General features: G+C 46.2%; 1 protein-coding gene across 20 annotated transcripts in view; it reads right to left on the minus strand.

The window, feature by feature from the left end:
• The window catches only part of RIN2 (Ras and Rab interactor 2), a 237,056-nt gene that overhangs the window by 12,374 nt on the left and 198,693 nt on the right, over window positions 1-25,989 (minus strand). For all 20 annotated transcript variants that reach the window (XM_064572750.1, XM_064572753.1, XM_064572752.1 and 17 more), the window contains 3 exons: window positions 22,927-22,999; window positions 16,681-16,772; window positions 12,308-13,447 (listed from right to left, as the gene is read on the minus strand). In XM_064572750.1, the coding sequence (XP_064428820.1) occupies window positions 12,308-13,447; window positions 16,681-16,772; window positions 22,927-22,999 (1,305 nt within the window). The remainder of the gene's footprint in view (window positions 1-12,307; window positions 13,448-16,680; window positions 16,773-22,926; window positions 23,000-25,989) is intronic.

The following is a 25,989-nucleotide window of genomic DNA, read 5'->3' on the forward strand; positions in this document are numbered from 1 at the left end:
TGAAGTAGCTTTCTTGGCTGACAGTAAAGTGACCATAAATCTGGAGATCCAGACTGATGATGACTTATATAATCATAATCTCTCTGCTTTTTCAACATCAGCTTTCCAATCTCAAATGTTTGCCTATTCTCATCAAAGCTACCTGGGTAGCCAGACCTCAACTATGAGACTTTAATGTGATTCTGTTTTGGAAGCCCATGGATCTGCTTCCTTATAAAACTAGAAATAGTTATCTCTCTGGCTTTGGGAATGCCTGACATTGATTCAGATCACAATGCATCCAAATTACCACCTATTATTAGAAGGTCAGGAACAAAGAGAAATCTAAGCCGGATGCACAAACATGGGAAAAACAATTTTCCCATAACCGAAAGTTAAAACTCATGCCAAAGTTAGTGCTGACCCCATAATGATCTGCTTCTCCAGCCCAAGTTTTATTTATTTTTTCCTCCGCCTCTATATCCAGGCGATCTTTGCTTAAATTTAGAGCTTTATATAGCTATAGAAGTCAAGGTTGAAGCAAAAGAGGTTATAAAGTAAGAAGAAAAACAGAATAAACATTTTCACTTGACATCTGGCACTGAAACGAACTACTTGGTTTATATTGGTTCTGTTGTGTTAATAAACCCTATGACGTTACAGCATCTTTGACTTTACCCTAAATGATCATTACATTGAAAGGCCAATGATAGCAATTGACACTGAGCTTTCAGTTTGGCTAGGCTGTAAGTGCTTTACTTATTAGCTCATCTAATTCTTACAACAACTCTTTTATTTTTGCAAAATACTAATATTATTTTACAAATGAGGGGGCAGAGATCTGGAGACGTCTAATGGCTTGCTTGAGGCTGCACAGCTATTTTAAACAATCACATTGCTTTCCAAAGTAAATGATCTCTTAATTCTCAAGGTCAAGGCGCTTTAAAAACATTCACCTGTTTATTCCTCTCTATCTAAAGGTCACACAAGCCCCATTCATGGTTATAAGTGACCACTACCCTGTTAGAATGAGGTCACCAATGGGGGCAAAAGTCATGCCAATCATTAATTAGGACTGTACATGAACACGGATAGCAGCGTGATTCATAATCGCCCCAAACTGGAAGCCATCCAAAGGCCCATCCCAGTGGAATGGAGAGAAGCATATATTCGTAGAATGGAATTCAGAAAATGGAATTCAGACAATGGAAGATTCATTCTATGGAAAAGAGCACACTGCTACTCCTGATGCAACTGGATGAATCTCAGAGATACATTGCTGTGTGAAAAAAGCCAGACATAAAAGAGTATCTCCTTTAGCATTTCATTTATATAAAGTTCAAAAGCAGGCACAATTGAATCTATGATGACAGAAGTCAGGATGGCAGTCACCCCTAGGAATACATGAGGCTGTGGGAGGATCCTTCTGGGGAGATGGAGAGGTTCTATGTCTGGATCTGGGTGGGGGCTACCTGTGTGTGCTCATATGTGAAAATCTTCCAAGCTGAGCAGTTAAGATTTGTACATTTTATGAATGTAAGTTACAATAATTCTGTATAAATCAAACCAACAGAAAACAACGGGAGACCAGCTTGAGATTTTTACCTTGAATCCCAAGGGCAACTTTTAACCTCAGGGTGAGCCTGATCATCTCTGAGCCAGAGTGTTGACATGAATCATCTACACAAGGTTCTGTGCTGTTCCTGGGGGACAAGGGCACAAAGCCCATTACCAGTGAGCCAGAGACCCTCATGCAACTCATCTTTGCCACCAGGGAAGGACACTGGTCTTTGTGCCATAGACTCCCACTCTCAGGAATGATGCTGTGGAAATCTTTTGTTAGGATGGTTAAAACCTGAGATCCATTGCCCAGTGCCCATTCTCTTAAAATCAAAAACAAAACAAAACAAAAGACCAGTGTTAGATTTTTTTTTTTAAGTATACTTCTTAAAGATCATAATTTAGAAATAAGACTGGTCTCTTTGCATTCTTTTCTAGGACTTTACTCCTAAACCCTGCACTCCTGAAATCCTTAATAGGCACAAAGAATAGAAAAAATAAAGTTCAAATAACAGGGATTTGGAACCCACCTGGTTCTCTCCAATAGGAAAAACAGATTCTGCTCAAAAAGCAAGAGGGAAAAATGATTTGGGGAAACAAAAAGAACAGAAAATCTTTCAGAATGTGGACTAGCCCAGGAAAGAAAAAAAAAAAAAGGACAGATCGGTCACATTTCTTGTAAGTTACTACTACCTGTTGTTTTCTACTATCTGTGGTTGCTTAAAATCCAAGAAAACAAAATCTTTTAAACTGTGAGAACAATGATACTATTCCAGACACCTTATATACACCGACTCTTCAAATAAACAAACCCCATGGGGGGAGGACTATTCTGTGTTTCATTTTCTAGATGAGGGAACAAACCCGGGGAGATCAATACCACACAGCTCACAAGAAGGAGAGCCAGGATTGGAACCCAAGAAATCTGGTCCTGTCAATTGCATTTATCCACAAACAAACATACAAAGGACAAGAAAATACTAGAGAACTGTTTGAAATACAGTGTTTTGAATTTTCGAAACCAAATGTTAGCTGAATGACCAAAATAAAATGAAGCGAATTTTCCGAAAATATTTAGATAGACCCTATCAGTTGTTCCCAAGGCTCATGCGTGAGGGGGAAATGGTAAAGAGCATGGCAGAGGCTTAGATGCTCCTTGGCTTAATGAGCCGCAATGTAATAATGTATAGGAAGCGTATGATGTGTTGGCCTCTGGTGCGGTGGTCACTCCTTAACAGGAATGGAAGACAGAAGCCCTGTCTCTGTTGCTTCACTCTGATCGACAGCACAGATACCAGAGAAGGTCAGAGTTCAGACAGGGAACCATCACAAGACTGGCTCATGCATCAGCTTGAGTACTTTCTGCTTATCCACTGCTGCCTAGGGGGAAGTGAGAGCCCGGGAGGTTAAGGTGAAGTCCAGAGAAGGCGCGTGTCTTTGAAAGAACACTAGGAACAGGAAGCCTGGCAGCCAGCCCGGCTCTATCTTCCTAAGTGGCTTTGGCCAAGTCGGTTCACCTCTCTGTCATTGCCTTGAACTTCTGAACTGCCATCTCATTGCCCACAAAAGGCGAGAAGTAACTAGCACCCTGAATGATGGCCCAAACAAAACAAAATAATAAATGGCATTCTCCAGGAGATTCTAACAGTACCCAGAATCTAAGCGACATAATGTCCAAAATGTACAGGCTGCAACCTAAAGTTAGTTGACAAAGATAAAAGATGAGGTCACATGGCCTCTCGGTTTATTTGAGTTCTGGCATTCTGGTTGTTTATTTTTTTTAAAAGAAAGCGACAGAAATCGAAGCTACTGTTTGAAATTTCAAATGGTGAAGTTACACTTGTGTAATCGCTACAATGTGTTGAGCTTCCTCTGAACAGTTCTTATTCCAAGGGGGGGTCATCCGAGGGGGTTCTACGTATGACCCCCCTGTATATTAACCCTCATGTCAGCAGTGGGAGGCGGGCCCCAAGGCCATCCCCATTGTGCAGGTGCACATGCAGCTTAGAAGTCAAATGATGCTCCCAGGGTGATAGAGACGCCCCGCAAGCCTGTCGCTGGGGCCAACAAGTCAGACAGCGCGAGGGGCTCTGTACGAGAACAGTGAAACGAGCTGGGTATTTTCTTTCATGTGCTAACCTATCTTCCTTTGACTGCTTAATTGGATTAAGGATTAGAACTGACATTGACTGGGTGTTTGTGTGTTGCAAGCACTGTTACGCACTTTACACAGATTTAGGATTTAAACCGCTCTTCCGCTGAAATGAGTACATAATCCCTATTTGTTTTAGCTTGGGTTCTCCCAGAAGCCAACCTTGAGACAGGGACTCAAGTGTGAGTAGTTCATTTGGGAGGTGAGCCTGGGAAGCACTGGTAGCAGATGAGGGGAGTGGGATGGGAGAGAAGGCAGCCAGTTATTACTGGGGGCAGCTGGAGCTCAACCAGCTCAACCCCGTGAGAAGTCCAAGATACAGTGTAGAGCATGACTCAGAGCGGAGGCAGCTGAGGTATTTATACACCTGTCCCTTCAGGCTCCGGGAGAGTGGAGAGGGCATTCATCTCCCAGCCATTCCATCTGCTCTGGACAAGAGCTCTGGGGGCACGAGAAAGTGTCAGGCAACATGTCTTAGGCACTGCCAGTTGGAAATCAAACAACCCGGGGCGGGGGGGGGGGGGGGCAGGCACAATGGTGTCAAGTTCATGTTATGTATGAAGAAACAGAGGCACAGAGATGTTAAGACACATGACCAAGCACACACAGCTCATCAGCAGCAGAGGTCCTGCCTGAGCTTGTACTCTGAACCACCAGACGCTCCTGCCTTTAGGCTGAGAAATTTATCCATCCTGTCTTAGCAGAGCTGGGATGGGACCCCCAGACAGTCACAACAGAACTTTGCTACTCCTCTGTACCAACTACTCCTAAAAAGCAGACCACCTGGTGTTCAAGCGGCTCTCGGGTTACATGTGAAGTCCACATGAGCCGTTTTCTACTTTGTGACCTTGAGGGAAGAAGATGACCGTTCCAGGCCTCAGCTTCCTCATCTATAAAATGGGATCACTCACAGCTTCCCAGTGGGATTGCTGAGAGGATCGGGTGAGATCCCACAGGGTGAGCACTTCCTATGCACCTGCCACCTAGTCAATGGGCAAGAATCACTGGCCCCCTCTGTTCCTTTTGAGTGCGGGGTGCATACTTTGGGATAGGGACTCCAGGTTTAATGATTCAGGCCTGTTTGGTTTTGTTTTCTTCTGTGTTAACTGTGATTTACTTGGTTGGAAGTAGGAACTGAAAGTGCTTTGATAAATTAATTGAAAAGCCGCCTGGCTTCCTGTCCATCTTTCTCCCTCGTGCCCTCTTACTCTTCCTCAGCCTCTCCCACCTACAGGTACAAAGGCAGCAGATCTGCAGTCTGGCCCTCTGGGTTTTCCGCCCGGAACTTGCCAGTGTTTTGTCACAGCCTCATTCTGTCCCCCTCTAATAGCTCAGACTCCCAGATGAGCTGAATGCCTTTGGCAGTGGTGTGTCTTTCCACCTGACAGGTGGAGAGCCCCCAGCCCCATCTGGGACGAGAGATGAAGGGTGGCTTCGGTTCATCGCTGACAGTTTTTGGTCTACTAATTGGGAAGGCCGGGGTCACACTGCTGTCCCTGCTCTGTGTCTGTCTACTCCATACCCCTGGCCTCCTGGCTTGTCACACTGGCCTGCAGGTGTTTATGGCCAGTGTCTGATTGGTTGGTACCTGGGCTACAGAGATTGTTAAAGAGTTGGACTCTTACCCTGCCTGGAGTGATTTTCCTAAAATGCTTTCAAACACCCTGAAGACTCAGCTTCTGGGGGTACACCCCTGCTTTGCCCTCCCTTCTTTGCTCCCTATCCTCGTGAAGAGGCAACCCATGTTCTCACTGAAGGCAACAGTACTGCGGCCCCTCTGTGCCTCTGCACCTTTCCATATGCTGTTCCCTGTGGCTGGTGGGCTCCTTGCTTTTCCCAACATGGATTCCCATGCAGCCTTGTCAGTCCACCTCCTCCCTACTCCTTGGGCCCCTGGTGTTCTCTGTGACCTCTGCCATGGCATAGAGCAAACTAGACCTCTCTCCTCTGAACACCAGACCTGGGGGTGCTCACATCAGCCAGCTGCAGTCCCTAGCTAGAGGCCCACAGCTAGCATGGGCTCCAGAAGTGACTTCTGAATTGAACTGAAAACGCTTCCTTTGGGTGGCTTCATGAAAATTATGTTTCCTCTCCTTACCCCTGCAGAATATGGGAAGCGTGACTCTGGCAATGAAGCCATCCCCCAAGTGTGGGGCAGTCACCCCATCCTTGCAGTCTCCTGTCACCCTGCAGGGATGTCCTGTAACCTGGTTTGCTTTACATTTTGTGAGCAATGCATGCTTCAGCCCATAAAATAACACAGGGCGCTTTATCATTTAAAGGAAGACCCCACCAAAATAAAGATGGCAAGCACTGCATGGTGATTCACTCATATTTTTGTTCACTTTGGTGGGCTTCGAGGAAAGGCATTATGGAAAGTATAGGTTATATTCACATCATAGTTTATGTATAAAATCCATCAGACTGGGGGTGCCTGGGTGGCTCAGACGGTTAAGCGTCTGCCTTTGGCTCAGGTCATGATCCCAGAGTCCTGGGATCGAGTCCCGCATCGGGCTCCCTGCTCCTTGGGAGCCTGCTTCTCCCTCTGCTTCTCTCTCTCTATCTCTGTCTCTCATGAATGAATAAATAAAATCTTAAAAAAAAAAAAAAATCCATCAGACTGGTTTCAGGACCTTCTAGTAAAAGGCCAGTAAAAACCAAAGCAGTGGAGGGGGCACCTGGGTGGTTCAATTGGCTAAGCATCCAACTCTTGGTTTGCGCTCAGGTCATGATGTCAGGGTCCTGGGATCAAGCCCAATGTCAGTCTCCATGTACAGTGGAGATTGTGCTGGAGATTCTTTCTCCCTTTCTGTCTCCCTTTACCCCTGCTCTCTCTCTCTCAAATAAATAAATAAATATTAAAAACAAAACAAAGCAGTGGAGAAGAGCCCAACCTTCCTTACAGAAAAATTCGGAATAATTTACGTAGCTCCTCTGGCCTCGGAGGTGAAGCTGAATTCTAGCCTCATCCCTTGGCTGTGGGCAGTGCTTAGTGTCCTGCTTCTGCAGAAGAGTATGGAGGGGATGGAGGGAAGAGCCGGCATTTTACAGAGCAGAACTTGGTGAGTCAGGGTAACAACATCGATGGTAAGTCTTGTGGAGAGCAGGTCCCCTCTGGTATGGTGATTTCGCCACCACAGTCTTCCTCCCTCCTCATAAATGGCCCAGAAAGGCAGTGTAGCTGCCCCACGTGGTGTGAGAAGCCCGCTACATGATTTGGTTTCAGTCCCATTTGCACCCGGGCTTGACCTTGCTAAGCTTTCCTTTCCTCAGCTCTAAAAATGAGGATAAGGGGACCCCCCCCAAAGGCATTAAGGGGACTTAAGGGGCTTCTATGCATAAAATTGCTCCATAAACCATCAAGAACCACACACCAGTGAGGGATTATGGGGGCTTTCACTTGCTTCTATTAAAAACACAGTATGCATTTAACACATTCTCTTGGATTTGACAGAGGGGTGGGCTATGACTTCTGGTTTCTAAAAGAAGCCCCCGAGCCTGCCCAATAAGTGAGGATCTCCAAAGTGGACATTGTCCCTGAGAGGTAAGGTGGGGGGTGTTCCTGCCCTGGCCTGTAGAGAGACTGGGGAAGCAAGGCAAGCCTGAGGGTGGGTCCCTGGATGGTGAGGGCCCCATCTACAGGTAAGAGCCAATCGGGGCCACTCTGTTGGCAGAAGAGTAGTGGAAAACATGTCCAACTCTTAAAGATTCAAATGCCTCCATTTCAATCAACATAGCCTTTCAAGTGGCCCCTTGCTCATGCTCTCAATCGCTGTAAGATTCCTCTTTTGCCTGGTGAGGTTTCTTGCCCAGCAGGTGCTGATCTCTCTCTTGAGATGGAAGATTCTCAGGATGTAGTCAGAAAACACTCTAGCACAGACATCTCCATGCACCTTATTTTGTGATGCCATCCCAGTTCCCACCTTGTTAGCAAGGGCTCTCTTTCTCTGAATTACTGAGCTACCCATTTCCTTGCACAGAGTATAATGGAGTCAGGGACTTCTAACAGAGATCCTTAACTCCAGGGTTGTGACCCTTCTTTTAGTTGATATAATTAAACCAATTTTTGATGTCCCAAGGCAACAACTGTATAACAAATGATGCCCCATGGGAAAAAAAGAAGTGCTTCCTGCTGGGGTCTTCTATTTAAACTAATTTTCAAAACTAATGTAGGCATTCTTTTTATATCTTGCAAGAGGTCAATCTTTCTCCTTTCTCTCTACCCTTTGCTAACCGTACAAGGCCATTCGCTCCTTGCAGGTATTATGGTCACATGGTCTAGATCAGAAGTCAGATTCAAGGTTCTAATCTCATCTTGGCACCAATATGCCGCTCTGGTCACATCTCTGAATGATCCTTAATCTAAAAAAGAGCAGATAATTACTCAAGGGCTTGAACCAAACTGTGAAATAAAAACTAAAAAACAAGTCACACCAGATATTGAAGCTTGAGGAAGCAAAGTAGTTGTAATTGCTGAACTCCTAGGGAGTCACTTCAAGCCCCCTTTCTTATTCATGCTATGCTCTCTGGTGTCTAACCACTTCTCAGTACTGTCCTTTATTAAAAAAACAAAACTCACATGAATATGAATTGACTTTAAAGATACCTTTTCTTTACATAATTAAAACGTTCTTCAGAGAAAATACAAGTTTTAGTACACAGCAATTAAATCAAGCAGAACACTATTGTCTTGCTTTTTTTGCTATTGACTTTTAGGAATACAAATACTTGGCTTTTTTAAATGATTGCTGACAGTCCCTGGTGGGCAGTTTGAGTGAAATAGAAAATTTGGGATGACTAAAATTTTTGGAGTTGGAGAAATTTTGTTTTTCTTGAAACAAACCTTGAAAACAGAGGGATTTCCCAAGATTAACGTCAGATCAGAAATAAAAATTGTTTTGCTTGAATAAAATCAAAACACTGACCACAAAAATGCAACAAGTTCTGCAGAGTGGAGATTTCACAATCAGAAATTTTGAACTAATCTCTCCCACTGGTTGCAAAAGACTGGAGCAAGACTGGTATGATGGGCAAGCTCACCAAAGAGGAAACACATCTATGATAGAATAATGAGCAATGTCACACCCTGTCTCTACTTTACAGGGTAGGACACACCAGTCATGAGTATACCTCACTGTCGATGAAGTTACTGATCCCTGGACTTTCGCGTAGGACCTAAAAGTGTGTACAGTTTTTGTTAAAGCATCTGTTTGTCCTTTCTTGTACCACTTTGTGGGGTACGAGGGAATGAGAGTGAGTGGAGAGGTCTCCAGAAGGGAAACAATATGTGGCCCTGGAAGGAACAGGGGGCTTGACTCACCTGGGAACTCAGCATGTCTTATCCCTACTGGCTTCATTCCCCAACCAGGAGAGTGAAGCTGATGTCAATCAACTAATATTTGTTTATTCAAGACCTCGAAATGGCAGGGCTTTCTGACAGTGTTTTAAAGGGTAGTCTAAACAGAATGTAAATTCTCCATACTAGGACACAACCATTTAGAGTGGTAGTTTTTTTTTATTTTTGAGACTGGCTATTTATCATTTTACACTCACCTAGAAAGTGCTGACCGAAAGGGCTGCAACAAGAGTATAAGGTGGCAGTGAGTGACAGCTGCTTGGTGTTCTCATTGGCTTTTCTCTAGACAACTGAAGAACCACTCTCTGAAGAAGACAGACTAGCACCATTTCCAGATACTAAATGTAGACACGTATGCACTCAAACAGTCATTTTTCACATATGAATGACAGCTCTAATTCTACATGGGTTAAGCCAGTGAAATGCCCCCTCCATCTTCCTTGATTTCAGGATGGATATTCTGTAAATGGAGGCTTTAAATTTAAGTTCCCACCTCTTGGTTCAGAGCTATCACCTTCAGAAGTTGTGGGAAAGGAGGACAGGACTAGATTGGCATTCTTGAAAAGCCTTAGGAGCATTAGTAGACACCTGTCCAGAACCAACTTAAGGCTTGGTATTCCGGAGATGGTGTTCAAAGTGAATCCATTCAGAGTGAATCCATTAAAAGTGAATTACTTCCTCCCAGGAAGTGAGATATGGAAGGACCATCCAAACAACTGAGAAAAAATCTGGGTTGAATCCAAGCTCCCCTACTTATCAGCAGTGAAACCCTCTACAAGTCACTTTTTATATTTTGGCCTCTGTTCTTGAATTTGCAAAACATGAACTCTATCTACATAAATGTACCAACCTTGAGTTGGTTATGGGGCTCAAAGGAGTGACTGTATTAACCAGTCTAGTAAACTAGTGAGCACTTCATGAATATGTAAAACACAGACAATTAGACTAAGTCCAGTGTTTTGTCGGCATCCTAACCGAGTGCCTTACACATTGAAGGGGATCGGTTTTCTGATCATTAGGGTCACCTCTTTCTCTCCATTTGGGCAAGTGTTGAGTTTCTCAGGTTGACCTCTGCTCTGGTTCACCTTCCTCTTAATTTCAAAAGCCCAGCACATTCATTGTACTTTCAACACAGAACGATGCTTTCATGGCGGAGGCAACATGTGATGAGGTGCAAAAGTTTAAAAAACCAAAACAAACAAGCCAATAAAAAAAGTGGGGCAATGCTTAGTTGGTCACACCCACACCTCCATACAGAACTGTAGTCTGAGCTGCCTCAACAAGGGGTGAGCCTCCTCTCCCAAACGCCGCACCTGTTAGTGACTAGCTGGTGTGGCCTGGGGACAAACGGCTCCACCTGGCAAAGCCCTGCTTCTCCACCCCATAGGGGATGGCCGTGCCTGCTTCACAGGGGTGAGGCCAGGCCCTGCTGACATCACCTGGCCAGAACCCTGGCTCATATGAGAGGCTCCAGAGATGTCAAAGTCCCTTCTTGTCATGACCTTAGTATAAAGAGGGCACGTTCTGCATGACCTTAGATTTTAAATTAAAAGCCACATCCTTCCAGAGCAGCAAAGTGTATGTTTGTTTTTGGAGAAAATGAGCCCTTTGGGCTCTTCAAAGAAGCTGGCAGAAGAGCCTCCCAGGGAACAGCACTCTGGTTGGTGCTTACAGTCTCAGCAGGGAAGGAAGGGAAGGCCCTTGTTCCCTCGGGAGCCTTGTCTCTGTGGGATGGTTGGTGCTGTGGCCACATAGCTTGGTGCTGACATCAGCTCCCGTCTGGCTCCCTGCACTGGGCTCCCCCAGAGGAAGCTTCTTCCACCGGTTCAGCGTCCCTGTGAATATGGCATGTGAGCTGGTCTACCCTGAGAGGCGGGCTCTGGTGGGACGGGGCACAGGATGGCCTGGATGGCTGTTCCGCCTGCCCCTAGAAACCTTTCTCAGTTCCAAGCACACCACAAGGGCGCATTCCTTCCAGCGTCTCTCCTCAGCAACACCCAGCTCTAACCCCGCCCCGTCAAACCTCGAGAAAACAAACAAGGCTTTGATTCCTTTGTGAGAAAATCAAAGAGCTGCTGAAACTTACTTAAAGGAGAAAGAGACAGAGACAGAGAGGGAGAGAGAGAAAGAGAGGAAGGGAGGGAGAGAGAGAGAGAGAGAGAGAGAGAGAGAGATAGACCGCTCTACCACATACTGTTTACTACTTTCAACAGACCCAATCAGAAAGAAGAAATCTGGGTTTAGCTTTAGGAACTGCCTGGAAATATTTGCTAGCTCTTTCAGCTGTGGCTGCCCAGTGAATGAGGTCTCTGAAATTAGCCTGTTAGAGTCAACCTTCTGAAATTAAAAAAAAATCCTTGCAACACTCTTTGCCCTGGAAAAAAGGATGCCTTGCCAAATTCAAATTTTCCTTGGCCAAAGTAACTATTAACAATTCAGCCCTTCGATGAGGTTATAAAGAAAATATTTCCTCTTGACTTTGGAGAAAATACCTTTCACGTGACCTCCAAATATGTTACTTATTTGAAAGATACACAAAATAAACTTGTCTTTGTTTTCCTTTTTTTTTTTTTTTTTCCTTACTCCAAAACCCTGTTGTTTAAGGAATTCTGTGGCTTCAGAAGCCAGCAGGGCGTTTACCCTTTTGGTAGAAGGGTGACAGGATGGTGGTCCCAGGGGGCTTCCAGATGTGGGTCTGTTGTGGTTACTGAGCTGTCACTTGTCACACAGTCATGGTCACTATGGAAACTCATCCAGCGGCAAACCCGTGATGGCCGCACTCTTACAAAACGTACACGATCCCTCAGTGGAAAGTATCCTTCCCAAACAAAGCAGAGGAAAACACCCTCCCAGAAGACAGCACAAATACTTTTCTATTCAGGCACTGCCCGCAGACCCACTTTCAGGAATCACGACACAGCCGTGTCACACACACAGCCCCAAATCAGGGGGGGGCACCCGACCCTCAGAAGGCAAACTCTACCCCTGAACAGAACCATTCTGGGGTTTCCATCTGTAGCTCCCTGAAACACTTGCAGCAAGCCTGGCTTGCAGCCGGCGAGTCACATCTAAGGTGAGCGCTGCTTTAAGAAGCTACCGTGCCCTGCTGATGGGTGGAGGGCATGGAGCGTGTTGTTGTTTTGAACTCCAGAGAAAACTTCAGCCAAGAGAACTGCCACGGGATGCACCGTGCTATGAGGTGATGGGACTCTCTGTGTTTAAACAACAACAACAACAACAACAACCACGTGGGGACTTACCGATTTGGTCTTCGGGGATCAGCGACTCAATGGGGGGGTCCAGCTCTGAGCTCTGAGCCAAATAGTTTTTCACCTGGGTCATGAACTGCCGGATGGTCTGCAGCATGTCGGTGCTGGACACGTGGCACTCCTTGTTCTCCTGCAGAAAGCTCACGTAGTCCTGCACCAGGCAGCCGAAATAGGTGCACTTGTCCCGGGACAGCTCCGCGATCCGCCTGACCATGCGCTTCTCGGGGGTCAGGAAGGAGCTGAACACCCCGCTCATCTTGCGCAGCTGGGACTTGACCAGCTTGGGCAGCACGAAGGAGCTGTTCCTCTTCTTTTTGGACTTGATGGGGGGGGCCATGGTCTCCTGGTCGCTCTCTTCCTCGCAGTCCTCCAGGCTGCTGTTGGTGTCTGCCTCGTAGCCAAACAGGGGCATGCTGCGGTCGAACTCCAGCGAGTCGGAGGAGGAAGTGGAAATGCTCATGTCGCTCAGCCTCTGCCTGCCTCCACGCCACGGGGGCCGGGGTTCGGGACCTGCGGCCCTTGTGCAATCCCCCGGGGCCTCGGCAGGCGGGGCCCCACCTGGCCTGCCAGCTGTGCCGGGCCCCGGCTCCTCGGGCTGCGGCTCCCGGCCGGAATACGGCCGGCCGCCGGGCAACGTCTTTGCGCTGCCTTCCGCCTCGAGAAAAGAAGCCTGCTTCTTCAGCCGGGGTGGAGGGATGGGGGTTGGTTTTGTTCCAAGCTGAGCTACGTTCCCATGTTTGTTATGGTTGACTGTTTCTGGCATGCTCGCCTGGGTTTCAGTCCTGGACAGCTGCGGGCTTGTGTGGACACTATTAATAGCGGGTGGCGGGGGCCTGGGTGGGGGGGACCGAGGCCTCTCGGTGCCATTCGCGTTGGGAGTCCTTGTGCAGGGCCGTTTCAGGCCTCCACCGAGGTCCTGGCTGTGCACTTTCAAGAAAAGAGGATTAATAAAACACAGGGCTCCGTTGGTCTGGCTGCACTCCAGCTCCGAAGGCGTCCTGGTTTTTATAGAATGCACTCCATTTATAAGGCAGAGCTGACGAGAGGCAGGACAAACACCGTCTGAGGAGAGAGGCCTATGGGGAGGTGGAGGGTTTGGGGGTTTGTTGTCAGCTGGAGAGCTCCAAAAATCTGAAAGTCATTATCAGTGAACACAAGAATGTAAATACAGTACTCTCGGGCCATTCCTTCACAAATTAAAAAAAAGTACACTTGCATGACAACACACGTCTTTGAAGGGGGAGGCGCCACACTTGGGTGTGTGTGTGTGTGTGTGTGTTTTTTTTTTTTCCTTTTCTTTTTTGCTTTAACTGCATTCCCTTACTGGAAAGGGTAGAAGTGCTGCCAGGCCCAAGCTGTGGGCTCACAGAAAGGCTCCAGGGTCTTTTCACCTTCAAAGCCCTTGAGAAACGTCTTGGCTAACATACAAAGCCAACCCAGGCTTTGCACAGGTGAGGAAAGGACTGGAACTGTTACAGAATAAGCCTGGAAAAGGCCATGGGGCTCCCTGACTTGCTTTACAAAAACTGAACTTACTTGAAAAGCAAGCCACCCTTTCCAAGCCACTTCTCCTGGAGGTCCCTTCCAGAGGACCTGGCAGTTCCCCTTTAATGGGCCGGATCAGCAGCTGGGCCTGGGGGATGTTACACAATCCGCTTGGGGTTTTACGCGTTCAGCATTAAAATCCCAAAAGGAGGAAAAATACACTCATGGAACCCATCAGCAGAAAAAAAGGACAGCAGACCTATGCAAACGCTAAGTGCAAGTTCAACCATTTATCGTAGTGGTTAGCTGCCCATACTCCCTAAATCTGAGACCTCCTTACTATGAAAACACCCACTCAATAGTCTTCGGAGTAGTACACATTGCTTACGCAGCTACGGCCCTATGTCACCTACATACGGAGCTCACGTTTCCACACAAGTCGTGGGAGACAGTGATGGTGATAAACGTCATCTGTTGTGATTTCCAGTTGGATTAGGTTTATTCTCTTGCTACAGCTTTGCCTTGCTGTGTTTGCCTAAAATGTGTTTCTTTCCTATGGGCCCAGAATGGCTGATCATGGGGGACAGCAGGGAGCCTGGCACTGGGAGAAGCCCTTGTCCTGTCCTCGCTGTGTCGTAAACGTGCCTGATAGTGTCACCTGCTTCCTCTCACCCTTCCTTTCCTTCCCTCTGGCTCTGTGCTGTCCAACGCGAGAGCTATTGAGCACTTGAAATCCAGCCATTGTGACAGAGGCATTCAATTTCAAATTTCACTTCATGTCGATCAATTAAATTTAAGAACACATGTGCAATTTGATTACTGGCAAACTTTTAAGTAGTTTTGGAACTAGGGTATGTTATGTGAATGCAGTTTTTCAACTGTAAATTTAATGAAATCTAAATGCAGGTCATGTGTTTCTGATGAAAATTTACGAGATGTGCTGTATGGATAAAATAGATACTGGATTCCAACACTTAGGATGAAAAAAAAGAATGTAAAATATCTCATTAATGGCTTTAAAATACTGCTTTTATTGTATTTGTACTTTTAAAAATACTCCTTCTATGTTGAAATATTTCAGATCTATTACATTAAATAAAATAAATTATAAAAATTAATTTCACCTGTGTCTCTTTAATTTTCTTTAATGGGGCTACTAGAAAATTTAAAATTACACACTGGCTTGCCACTTATGCATTTCCCTTGCCCAAGTGTAAGGTCTGGGTGGAATGGCTCCTACCACCTTTGGGTCCGTCTTAGGCTTTTACTGCCACTACTCCCAGATTTTATAAGGTTTAGTACATTTATCGCCCATATTCCTGTTTCTCCCATATGGACTATAGACCTGGGTCGGGGGGAGGAGAGGGATGGACACTATTAACTTTTGACTTCTTGGTGTGGAGCCTGTCACAGAGCAGATCCTCCAGAAACATTTATTGGAAGGACAAATAAATGAAGAACAGAGTTGTAGAAAGTGCTGTCTCTTCACAAAATGAATAATGTGTACACTGACAATTACAAATTGAGTATATATTAATTAGACCTCATTTGCTTCTGGTCAGTGGCCACGAGAACAAGGTATTTTGCATTTATCTTTGCAGGACACAAGCGCTGACGATGACACTTCAGTCCTTCAGCCCTGGCATGAAGCAGGCACTGCCCACTGACCACAGAACCAGGAGTTTCTGTGGGTGGAGATCAGCATCGAAAACAGACCTGGAGCAGGTCTTCAAGAGGCCTGCGATCTAGTTGGTTATATTCACTTAAATTCAAGAAATGTCTTAAACGCTCTCCAAAGGTGTCTGAAACTCCACTGCAAGAGATGGTGTAACTTTTCAGCAGGGACATTATCCTACCCTGGTATTTTTACCAGGAATTGGTTTCCCAATCCCGCTACCTAACTGCCCATCAGACAGGCCTCAGACACATGTAGCAATTCTTTTGAAGCAATCTAAGTTTGAGAAGGGAGTCTGAATCTATCTCCAGGCGTCTCATGGGTCCTAGGAGCCCTGGTATTTGCATTTCAGCCTCTCAAATTTCCATTCCAGTACTATGGCCTGGTTGTCATTCTTTTGGAAGACTGAAGTCCTAAAAATCTTAAGAGAATCTCCCCTTTCAATCTAGGGGGAAAGCTCCCCTCCCAAAGTTAAACCCACAAAGATTCTTCATGGCAATGGCACAAGGAAGTGAAATTGGGTGAAATGTATGTCCCGATCCATTGTCAACCACTGTCCAGAAGCATGATGTTGCGTTTAGGGGCATTGGCAAAGGGGCAGGAGGGGGAAGCCAGTGCCCAGCTGGCCAGAGCGAGGATGCGTGGCAGCATAGGGGACATGACTCAGGACACCAGGACTGAAATTGAACAACAAGAGAGGAAGTGAGACAGATGTTACTCGAGATGCCTGCACGGTCAAATTCCCCAAAGCACAGAAGTGCTGTCGATTCCCGTGTGTTCTTCCAGAACAAAACTCGTGCACATGAGATGTGCTGTGCTATTTCCCTTTCTGCCAAGCACCCCCTTTCCCAGTAGGATGCCGCAGAAAGGAAAGAAAGACACAACCCATTACAGAAGTTTGTGTTCCGTTAGGACTTGGACGTTTAGGGTAGCTTAAACCTGATGGGAGTCACTGGGGAGATGTGGGGGTGACCCAGGCGACCCAGGCAAACGGAGGGCTTGCCTCTGAGAGACAGTTCAATATTTGACTTAGAAAAAGACTCTCAGCAGGTGTGATTCAGGGACCTCATGGACCTGCAGGCCACGTTTTGCCATGGAGTTGGGGATTATTTTTCGATGGAACAGTGTATCACCAGCCAGCCTAACACTGACTCTGCTCCATAGATTCATTTCAGGAGAGACCTGGGCAGGGGCACCCACTTACTTAGTCCCAGCTGGGCTAGTTCTTCAAGCCGAGCCTCAGTCTTGGCTGTTGAAATGGCATAAGGCAACTTCAAGGTAAACGGCAGAACGTCCCTGATTTTTCAAAAGAGAGAATATTTGTAATTATATGTCTTGTTTCTATCTCTTGTTTGCATATCCATCCTAGGGATGTTTTAGCTTCAACTGAAATGTCCTAAGGAGATGTTTTAGCTTCAGCTGAAATGTCCTAAGGAGACACTACATCCTACCTAACCAGACCTTGTCTTTACTGGGGACGGGACCGCAGGATTACTATTCTTGACTCTAGGAACACACTCGGGACAACCTGAGAGATGACAGGCTGACTGGTTTTGGTATCGGTAGCGAGGACCAAATTTCCTTCCCGGGGTAGTTGAAATGTATCTAGCGTTAATATCAGAATCCTTATGTTGATGGATCTTACATATATACACATAAAACATTATGTACTCATTTGCTGCATGTTCCAAACATTGGGCCCCAACTCATTGAACAGGACTGTGTAATCCTAAACCAAGATTTATGATCTCACTTCCTTACACACGGCAGTTTCTCCACCACTATCTGTTGGTTTTACTTTGACATCTTCCAGCTAGAGCCCATGCGTTGTGCTTTGTGTGCTGGAGACAAAACTGCCTCTTGTTTTAAGGTAGTCTTCTCTATCTGTAATGTGCACATGAATCCCTGGGAGTCTTGTTTTACTGCGCGCTCTGATTCAGGAGGTCTGGGTGAGGCTGGACATTTCTGCCACGCTCCCAGGCGATGCTGCTGCTGCTGCCCCTGCACCGTGCTGAGTAGGGAGGCAAATGGAAATGACTTCATGCAACAACCCTGCCCCCAAGCAGCATGGGATCATGTGTGCACCAGCAAACACACGCACCCACCATCACAGACCAAAAGGCCCAACAGGAAGGAGCTGAGCGGAGCTGCCACCAGGGTCCTTCCACGGCCAGTGAATAGTGTCACCACCAGTAAGTACATGGACCATGACCTCCTGCTTTCTCCAAAGGGGCAAAAGCAGACCTAACAAACATCTGCTCATTTTCATATACAAGGGATAAACATTGGTGATTCCCCGCTCCCCAGGGCTCACACAAGGCCTTGCCTGATACCGACAGGGAGAAAGCATGTTTCGAATAAATGAATGAATGAATATGCAATAACAATGGTGACTTATCCAAAAATAAATTTTTTTCAGTGGTGGTATTGGTCTTACAAAAAAAGAACTCAGGGGCGCCTGGGTGGCGCAGTCAGTTAAGCAGCCAACTCTCGGTTTTGGCTCAGGTCACAATCTCAGGGTCCTGGGATCGAGCCCTGCGTCAGGCTCTGTGCTCAGCGGGGAGTCTGCTTGAGGTCCCTCTCTCCCTCTCCTTCTGCCCCTCCCCCTGCTCATGCTCTCTCTTTCTCTCTCTCTCTCTCTCTCAAATAAATAAATAAATCTTAAAAAAAAAAAAGGAATTCATTCCTTCATTCAACATCATCTAGGTGCTGAGAACGAACAGACAAAATACCCTGCCTGCCTGCATGGAGTTTCACTCCAGTGGACACCAAAAGACAATGAACGAATATGCATTTCATAGAATACATAAGAAGGGGATGTATGCCACAGATTTTTAAAAAACGTGCAAAAGGGGAATAACAAAGAGTATTCAACTGAGAGTTGGCCAGTGAGAGTTGGCCAGAGAAGGCCTCATGAGCAGGCAGCATTTGACTGAAGATCTAAAGGGGGCCAGGGGTAAACCATGAAAGAAAGAACTTTCTAGGCAGAGGGAGCAGCAGGTGCAAAGGCCCTGGGGTGGGAGAGGGTCTGGCATATATGAAGAACAGCAAGGAGGCCATCATGGCTGAGGCGGAGTAAGTGAGGGACAAAATGTAGAGCTTCTGCCTATATTTTGTCTACACAAGATGCTGTGAAAATTTCCATTGAAGAGAATAACTATCCCAAACAACTCATTGTTTACAGTAAGATTAAGCAACATTCTAAACTGAATCAGATTAAATCTGGATGACCAGAGAATTCTGGAACCCCTGAAGCTGTTGACAATGAACAACAAATTACTAAGGTCAATGAAAAGAGTAAAACATGAATACAATGTGATTTGTCGCATGGCCTCTAATATACTGCTCACATAAATAATAGGGGTTGGCGGTCAGGAGGCGGCTCTTTCCTGAGTTGTCAAGCCTGGGTCACCCCATTTCCAGGAACCCTTTCGTCTGCCTCCAAATGGTGTGAACACTTCCTTCTTCTTGTCCACTTGCATCTGTTCTGGATGAAGCAGGCGAAGCCTCAGGGGATGGCAGCGTTTATAATAGCTGCTGCCCGACCGGGGAGAGGCAATGACTCAGATTATAGTCTTAAAGGAAGATTAATGGGAAGCAGACCTTTGTAACGCCAAAGCATCATATAAATATATGTTTCTATGGCTGTACAAACTTAATTAAAATCTTCTTTCTTTAGACAATTGGGGGGAAAGCCACATACGACAAAACCAACCTATGTTTATTTTAAGCTTTTACCTTGCCTAATGTAGTACCCGGAGCCTAAACATCACATGGCTGGTTTTGGTTTTTCTTAAGGGCACGTATGACAGGAAACCATGCCTGTATTTTACTAATGGGTGGTTTTCCGCTTTGATCTCCTGGAAAATTAGATGTTGCGCACGAGTCCTCTTCCACTGCACTAGCTAAGGGTAAAACATAGCATCTCCTCACAAACACACACACACACACACACACAGTCGCTTCCCTCTTACTTCATCCTGTTAAGGAAAGGAGCCCGGATTCTAAAACCTACGTAGCAGACAAAATAAAGCCAACTTAGGTATAAATGTTTCACTCAAGAGTTTTAGGACACACATAATTTACTTGTGAACCTTTGCTCTAATGTCATGTTTCTAAAGGGGAGGAGACTAACTAGTGAGCACCTACTATTGCATCAAGCACTGTACCTCACGTCGGACCCACACAGGCCCCTGGGAAGAATCTCTGAGGTCTCCCATTCCGTGGATCAGGAGCGCAGGATAGCATAAATGCGGAGGTCCCTGAACCCACTCACAGAGCTAATGTGGAATTAAGTGGGGCCGGGACCCCAGGTACATTGGACCCCAAGGTCCATGGAGGGGCGCTGTACAGTGGCAAGATATGAGCTCTAGCATCAAGGCAGGCCTGGGTTTAAATCCAGTATCTGCCACATATTAACTGAATGATCATGGGCTAGTGTCCCACTCTCTGAGCCATGGTGTCTTCCAGGGTTGCCACGAGGATTAGAAATAGTGTATATATGGGACCTGGCACCTATAAAGAAAGCCCCTGAAATTATCATTATACTTAATCAGTGATAATTAAGAATTATTATTTCCTCTAGCCCTTTGCTACTCAAAGTGTAACTGTAGGACCAGCAGCATTGGCCTCATGACCTGGGAGACTGTTGGAAAAGCAGACTCTCAGACGCTGCCCCAGACCCCCTGAATCAGAATCTGCATTCTAACAAGATTCCAGGTGATTCCAGCGTGCAGAAAAGTTTGCGAGGCGGCGCTCTCCATGACACTGAGGATGCCGAGTGCCAGGGAGCAACCAGGAATTCATGGCCAATGCTTGCATCTCATGTGTGTCCTCAGCCTGACTCTTCATGTACCTTCCTGATGTGGCAAGCCACATGCTGACTGATTCATGAATTCTCTAGCCTAGTGCACGTCTGCATATGCATTCCGGGGGACACCGGGGCTGAAAACCCAACCACTTTTTCTCTGTGAATACATTTACGGACCAGTAACCAACTAGAACATTTCAAAAATATTGTGGTCAGACTGGGTCAAATCAAGTACTGATGCCTAAGAACACTGACTTAGGTAAATGAGTAATATAAAGCATTAGAGGAGAAACAAAAACATGAAGAACTTTTGCATTTTGAGGGGAAAAAATAGGAAAATGAATCTTAGGGCTCTCTGATCACAAAATGTCAACGTGGGGACTTTTCCATCAGCACTTTATATTGGTATCATACTTTGTAGCGTAGAGAAGGCTTTCTTGTGCTTTACCTCCTTCAGCCATCAAACAGCCGTGGACAGCAGGTATACCAGCGTCATGAATACTGAGGGGAGAGATGGTATCTTTTGGGTGCTGCTGCCAAATACTCCTTTATAAGCGTAACGATTTTTCACAACAACAGGACAGTCAACAAGCCAACTCTGAAGAGTAAGCATTGGCCAACTTCACCTCTGATCAACATGTTAGTGTTGAAATTCACTTTTGGGAACTGGTTGGCCTCAATCCAGACCAGGTGTAGATTCCTGGGGCTAGTGGGGAGGCTTCTGCACTGGCTTTTTGTTCTCTTTGGGCAGCCGATACTCATCCTCACATAAGCCAAGGGCTCTTGCCCACTGGGTCCAACTCTAGAGGAAGCCCCTTTTTTCTTCCTCCGGGTACTCAGCACCGGATGCCCCCACTGATAGTGCCTCCCCACCCTCAGGCCATTGACTGTGTGGCTTTGCTGGCCTGGTGACGTCTAGGGATCAACAGCTCAGTGCCTGCCCCTGGGAGGGTCTAGCCCAACAGGTACAACAAACGTCTAACTCCGTCTTTGAGAACTAACTTGACCCTTAAACTAATATAAAGGAATGGAACCCCACATAAGCTTCTCCATTTCAGACTGGGATGGCTAGGAGACATGAACTTTGGAAACAACCCGGAACACATGCCTGTCTGCACTCCATCGGCTGCACCAGGCACACAGAGAAGCCAAGGGGGCCAACTGAGCCCTGTGGCCCTACGTGGAGGCAACGTCAGCCTCTGCAGATGAAGACTATGGATTCTGAATCACCAAATGAACCCTCCATTTGACAAACTATGATGGCTGGAAAGGAAAGAAACGGGGGGAGCCTTCAACAACTCACAGCCTCCCCACACTTACTAACACGGTGATCTGGGGCTGAACTACTTCTAGTTTAACACAGTTGCTTTAGTTACAAAAAGGGCATGAGCACCAAGTGGGCCCATAGGACAGTGATGTAAGATTTATGGGCTGGTTTACGGAGCCTGTATTTCTAGCATGAACTGCATCCCCTGGAGAGTTTTCAGAAACATTGTCAGGGACCTTTAAATGTTAGAGGTCTGCATCGTGGGTCCCTTTCTGTGTGTGCGTGTATGTGTACATGTGTGTGTATTTCCCCTGCTTGACAGGTCTAGGTGAAAGGAACCATGGGAACAGCTTGAAGACACGGGCATATTAATTCAGAGGGGCCAGGGTAGTATTCTGATCTTAAGCCTGGCAGAGGGGACTTGGTGATTGTTTTAATTCGGTAGCCCATCTGCCAATCCTTCTAGGGACATCTAAAAGGCAGCAAGCCTCCCAGACCTCTCTTCCCCACTCTCATCAAGAAACCCCGGGGCTGGGCGCCTGGGTGGCTCAGTTGGTTAAGCGACTGCCTTTGGCTCAGGTCATGATCCTGGAGTCCCTGGATCAAGTCCCGCATCGGGCTCCCTGCTCTGCGGGGAGCCTGCTTCTCCCTCTGACCCTCCCCCCTCTCATGTGCTCTCTCTCTCTCATTCTCTCTGTCTCAAATAAATAAATAAAATCTTTAAAAAAATAAAATAAAATAAAATAAAATAAAATGAACTCTGCCTGTAATTCTAAAACTGGATTGTGGTGATCTTTGCACAACTCTGTACATTTACTAAAAATCATCAAATTGTACATTTTAAATGTGAATTTTAAGGCATATAAAATACACCTCAATAGGGCACCTGGGTGGCTCAGTTAGGCGACTGCCTTCGGCTCAGGTCATGATCCTGGAGTCCCAGGATCGAGTCCCACATCGGGCTCCCTGCTCGGCAGGGAGTCTGCTTCTCCCTCTGATCCTCCCCCCTCTCATGTACTCGCTTGCTCTCATTCTCTTCCTCTCAAATAAATAAATAAAATCTTAAAAAAAAAAAAAAAAAAGATTCTGAAAGTACGGGCGCCTGGGTGGCTCAGTTGGTTAAGCGACTGCCTTCGGCTCAGGTCATGATCCTGGAGTTCCGGGATCGAGTCCCGCATCGGGCTCCCTGCTCGACAGGGAGTCTGCTTCTCCCTCTGACCCTCCTCCCTCTCATGCTCTCTGTCTCTCATTCTCTCTGTCTCAAATAAATAAATAAAATCTTAAAAAAAAAAAAAAAAAAAAGAAACCCCGGGGCTGTTTATATTGCATACACCAAGCAGGTACTTGAAATCATAAGAGGTGGAGAGTCTTACCTGCTGATGCAGTAGAAAGCAATGAGCCGGAATAAATCCGCAAAACTGATTCCTGAGCCTTCCAGGGAAAAGGCTGCAAAAGAGATTTCAGAAACCAGCTGAGTGTCCCGGAGCATTGTTCTGGGAAACGAAAGGCCCTCGGGTGTTGTCCGCTGTGCATGTAGGACCCTCACTGTGCTCTGTGCGGCTCATCAGAACCAGCTGTGGGGAGGACGTGTGTCACCAGAAACAGGCCAGCAGAGAGTCCATGGCCTAGAAGTTCAGGCCCTGACTCATTCGGAGCACAGGCTCCAGTGCTTGGTAAACAGACCAGCACGGGCTCAAACTGCACAACTATCTTTTTAAAAAACTCAAACACATGGGGCGCCTGGGTGGCTCAGTTGGTTAAGTGACTGCCTTCGGCTCAGGTCATGATCCCGGGGTCCTGGGATCGAGCCCTGCATCGGGCTCCCTGCTCAGCAGGAAGCTTGCTTCTCCCTCTCCCACTCACCCTGCTTGTGTTCCCTCTCTCGCTGTGTCTCTCTCTGTCAAATAAATAAATAAAATCTTAAAAAAAAAAAAAATTCAAACGCAAAGTTGGGCAGGGGACAAGGGGCCACTCAGGTCAGCACGAGAGGCCATGAGCATACAACAGTGCTGAGGAAACGCCAGAGCCCCCATTGCCCTTGACCCTCCTTGGGTGGACCTCCTGGGTCACATTCCTCTCTTCCAAAACAGGCCACCTCTGGTTAAGACACAAGGCAAAAGGAGTACAAAGCTTGGAGGAAAACACAAGGTTCCAGGAAATTAGCTTTGGGATAAAGTCGGTAGGGAAGACTCTAAACCCCATTTACTTCAAGTGCCCCCACCCGCAACCACCACCACCACCAAGTGCACAAGCTTCCCAGCGACCATGTGCTGGCAAGACGGTGAGCCATCTTGCACATCTTCCAAATGGCAGGACAGCGAGTGGTTTGACTTCAGATACTTATGTATTTGCCAACCACTCCTCACGCCGTGTCGGCCAAAATGCCACTCAGGCAGTCATCCTTCCAAAAACATTCCAAATAGCTTCGGCTTTGTGAAGATTTCCTCTGTTCCTCAATCAGATGCATTTTTCTCCCTCTTATAACACTGCATATCCTCATTCGTGTTGCTTGTTATGTGCGTATGTTGTCTTTGCTTATTTAGTATCTCCGTAGCACCCGCAAACGCACTTATGCCTCTACAGACGCACCATGACAGACAGACAGAAACATACACGTGCACCATGACAGACAGACAGACAGAAACATACACGTGCACCATGACAGACAGACAGAAACAGAAACATACACGTGCACCATGACAGACAGACAGAAGCAGAAACATACACGTGCACCATGACAGACAGAAACAGAAACATACACGTGCACCATGACAGACAGATAGACAGAAACATACACGTGCACCATGACAGACAGACAGAAACATACATGTGCACCATGACAGACAGACAGAAGCAGAAACATACACGTGCACCATGACAGACAGAAACAGAAACATACACGTGCACCATGACAGACAGATAGACAGAAACATACACGTGCACCATGACAGACAGAAGCAGAAACATACACGTGCACCATGACAGACAGACAGAAGCAGAAACATACACGTGCACCATGACAGACAGACAGAAGCAGAAACATACACGTGCACCATGACAGACAGAAACAGAAACATACACGTGCACCATGACAGACAGACAGAAGCAGAAACATACACGTGCACCATGACAGACAGAAACAGAAACATACACGTGCACCATGACAGACAGAAGCAGAAATATACACGTGCACCATGACAGACAGAAACAGAAACATACACATGCACCATGACAGACAGAAGCAGAAACATACACGTGCACCATGACAGACAGACAGAAACACACACGTGCACCATGACAGACAGACAGAAGCAGAAACATACACATGCGCCATGACAGACAGACAGAAACATACACGTGCACCATGACAGACAGACAGAAACAGAAACATACACTTGCACCATGATTTCATGAGCTGAGTAGGAGGAAGCCAATGTGGGGTAGGTTAACCTCTCTGAGCCTTGCTTTTCTCATCTGTACAATGGACAAGAATAGTACTTTCCCTCTCTTCCAGAAGGGTAGGAGTGGGAACTGAAATTTTTAAAAAATGGAGTAATTGTATGTAGGTGATAAGTCACTGAATTCTACTCCAGAAACCAATATTGCAGTGTATGTTAACCATGTCAAATTTAAGTAAAAAGAAAATAAATAAATAAAAGTAAACAAATAAGCAAACACCAAGACCTGGGCATTAGGTGTGCTGGTTCCTACTGGGGTATTGCTTCTTTTAGGTGTTATTCTCTCAGCTGACAGACCAAATATATGAGTGTATAGTAACCTGTGTAAATACATGTAACTACAAATATTCCCTGTATGTAACCATCTGTATCAGTATCAAGAGAAACCTGAGTTCTTACTGATGATCCAACACTAATCCTTACCATGTGGATCATTCTAGTCTCCTGCGCTTGTTTATCTGTAACTTACCCTCCAACAGTGAGAAACATGCCTCCCACCATCTGCCACCATTTACTTCATAAAGTCCAGTATACATGTATAGTGGCGTCAGAACTGTTAACCTGTCCCCCTGTGGGAAGCCACTTTTATAACTACAGTATAGTACTCATGTGCAGTTCCTTTTGCCTCTAGCCTTACAGGCTTGATTGTCATAATGCCAGTTATGCAAGTAAAATCTGTTTATTACCTAAAAAAATACAATACAATACAATACAATTAAATTAAAAATGGAGTAATTCATGTGAAAGCAGTCTATACAAGTATGAGCTGGTCTTTATTATTAAACCATACTGTCCAGATGTTGTGACAAAATATCTGTTTTCCTAGCAAGCCCTTCCTTTCTCAATCCACCTCCGTTCATAGAGAAGCCAGGCCCTGGCCAGGAAGGGGCTATCATGGCTGCACCAAGATCTGTGGTAACTAGTTACAAAGGAATGTTTTGCTCAGACCAGCTTCTTCAACCACTGTAAGTCCCCTGG

This window comes from Mirounga angustirostris, unplaced genomic scaffold (genome assembly GCF_029215605.1).
Source record: "Mirounga angustirostris isolate CCGP_5_RB_7025 unplaced genomic scaffold, mMirAng1.0.hap1 SCAF_10, whole genome shotgun sequence".
Lineage (NCBI taxonomy): Eukaryota > Metazoa > Chordata > Mammalia > Carnivora > Phocidae > Mirounga > Mirounga angustirostris.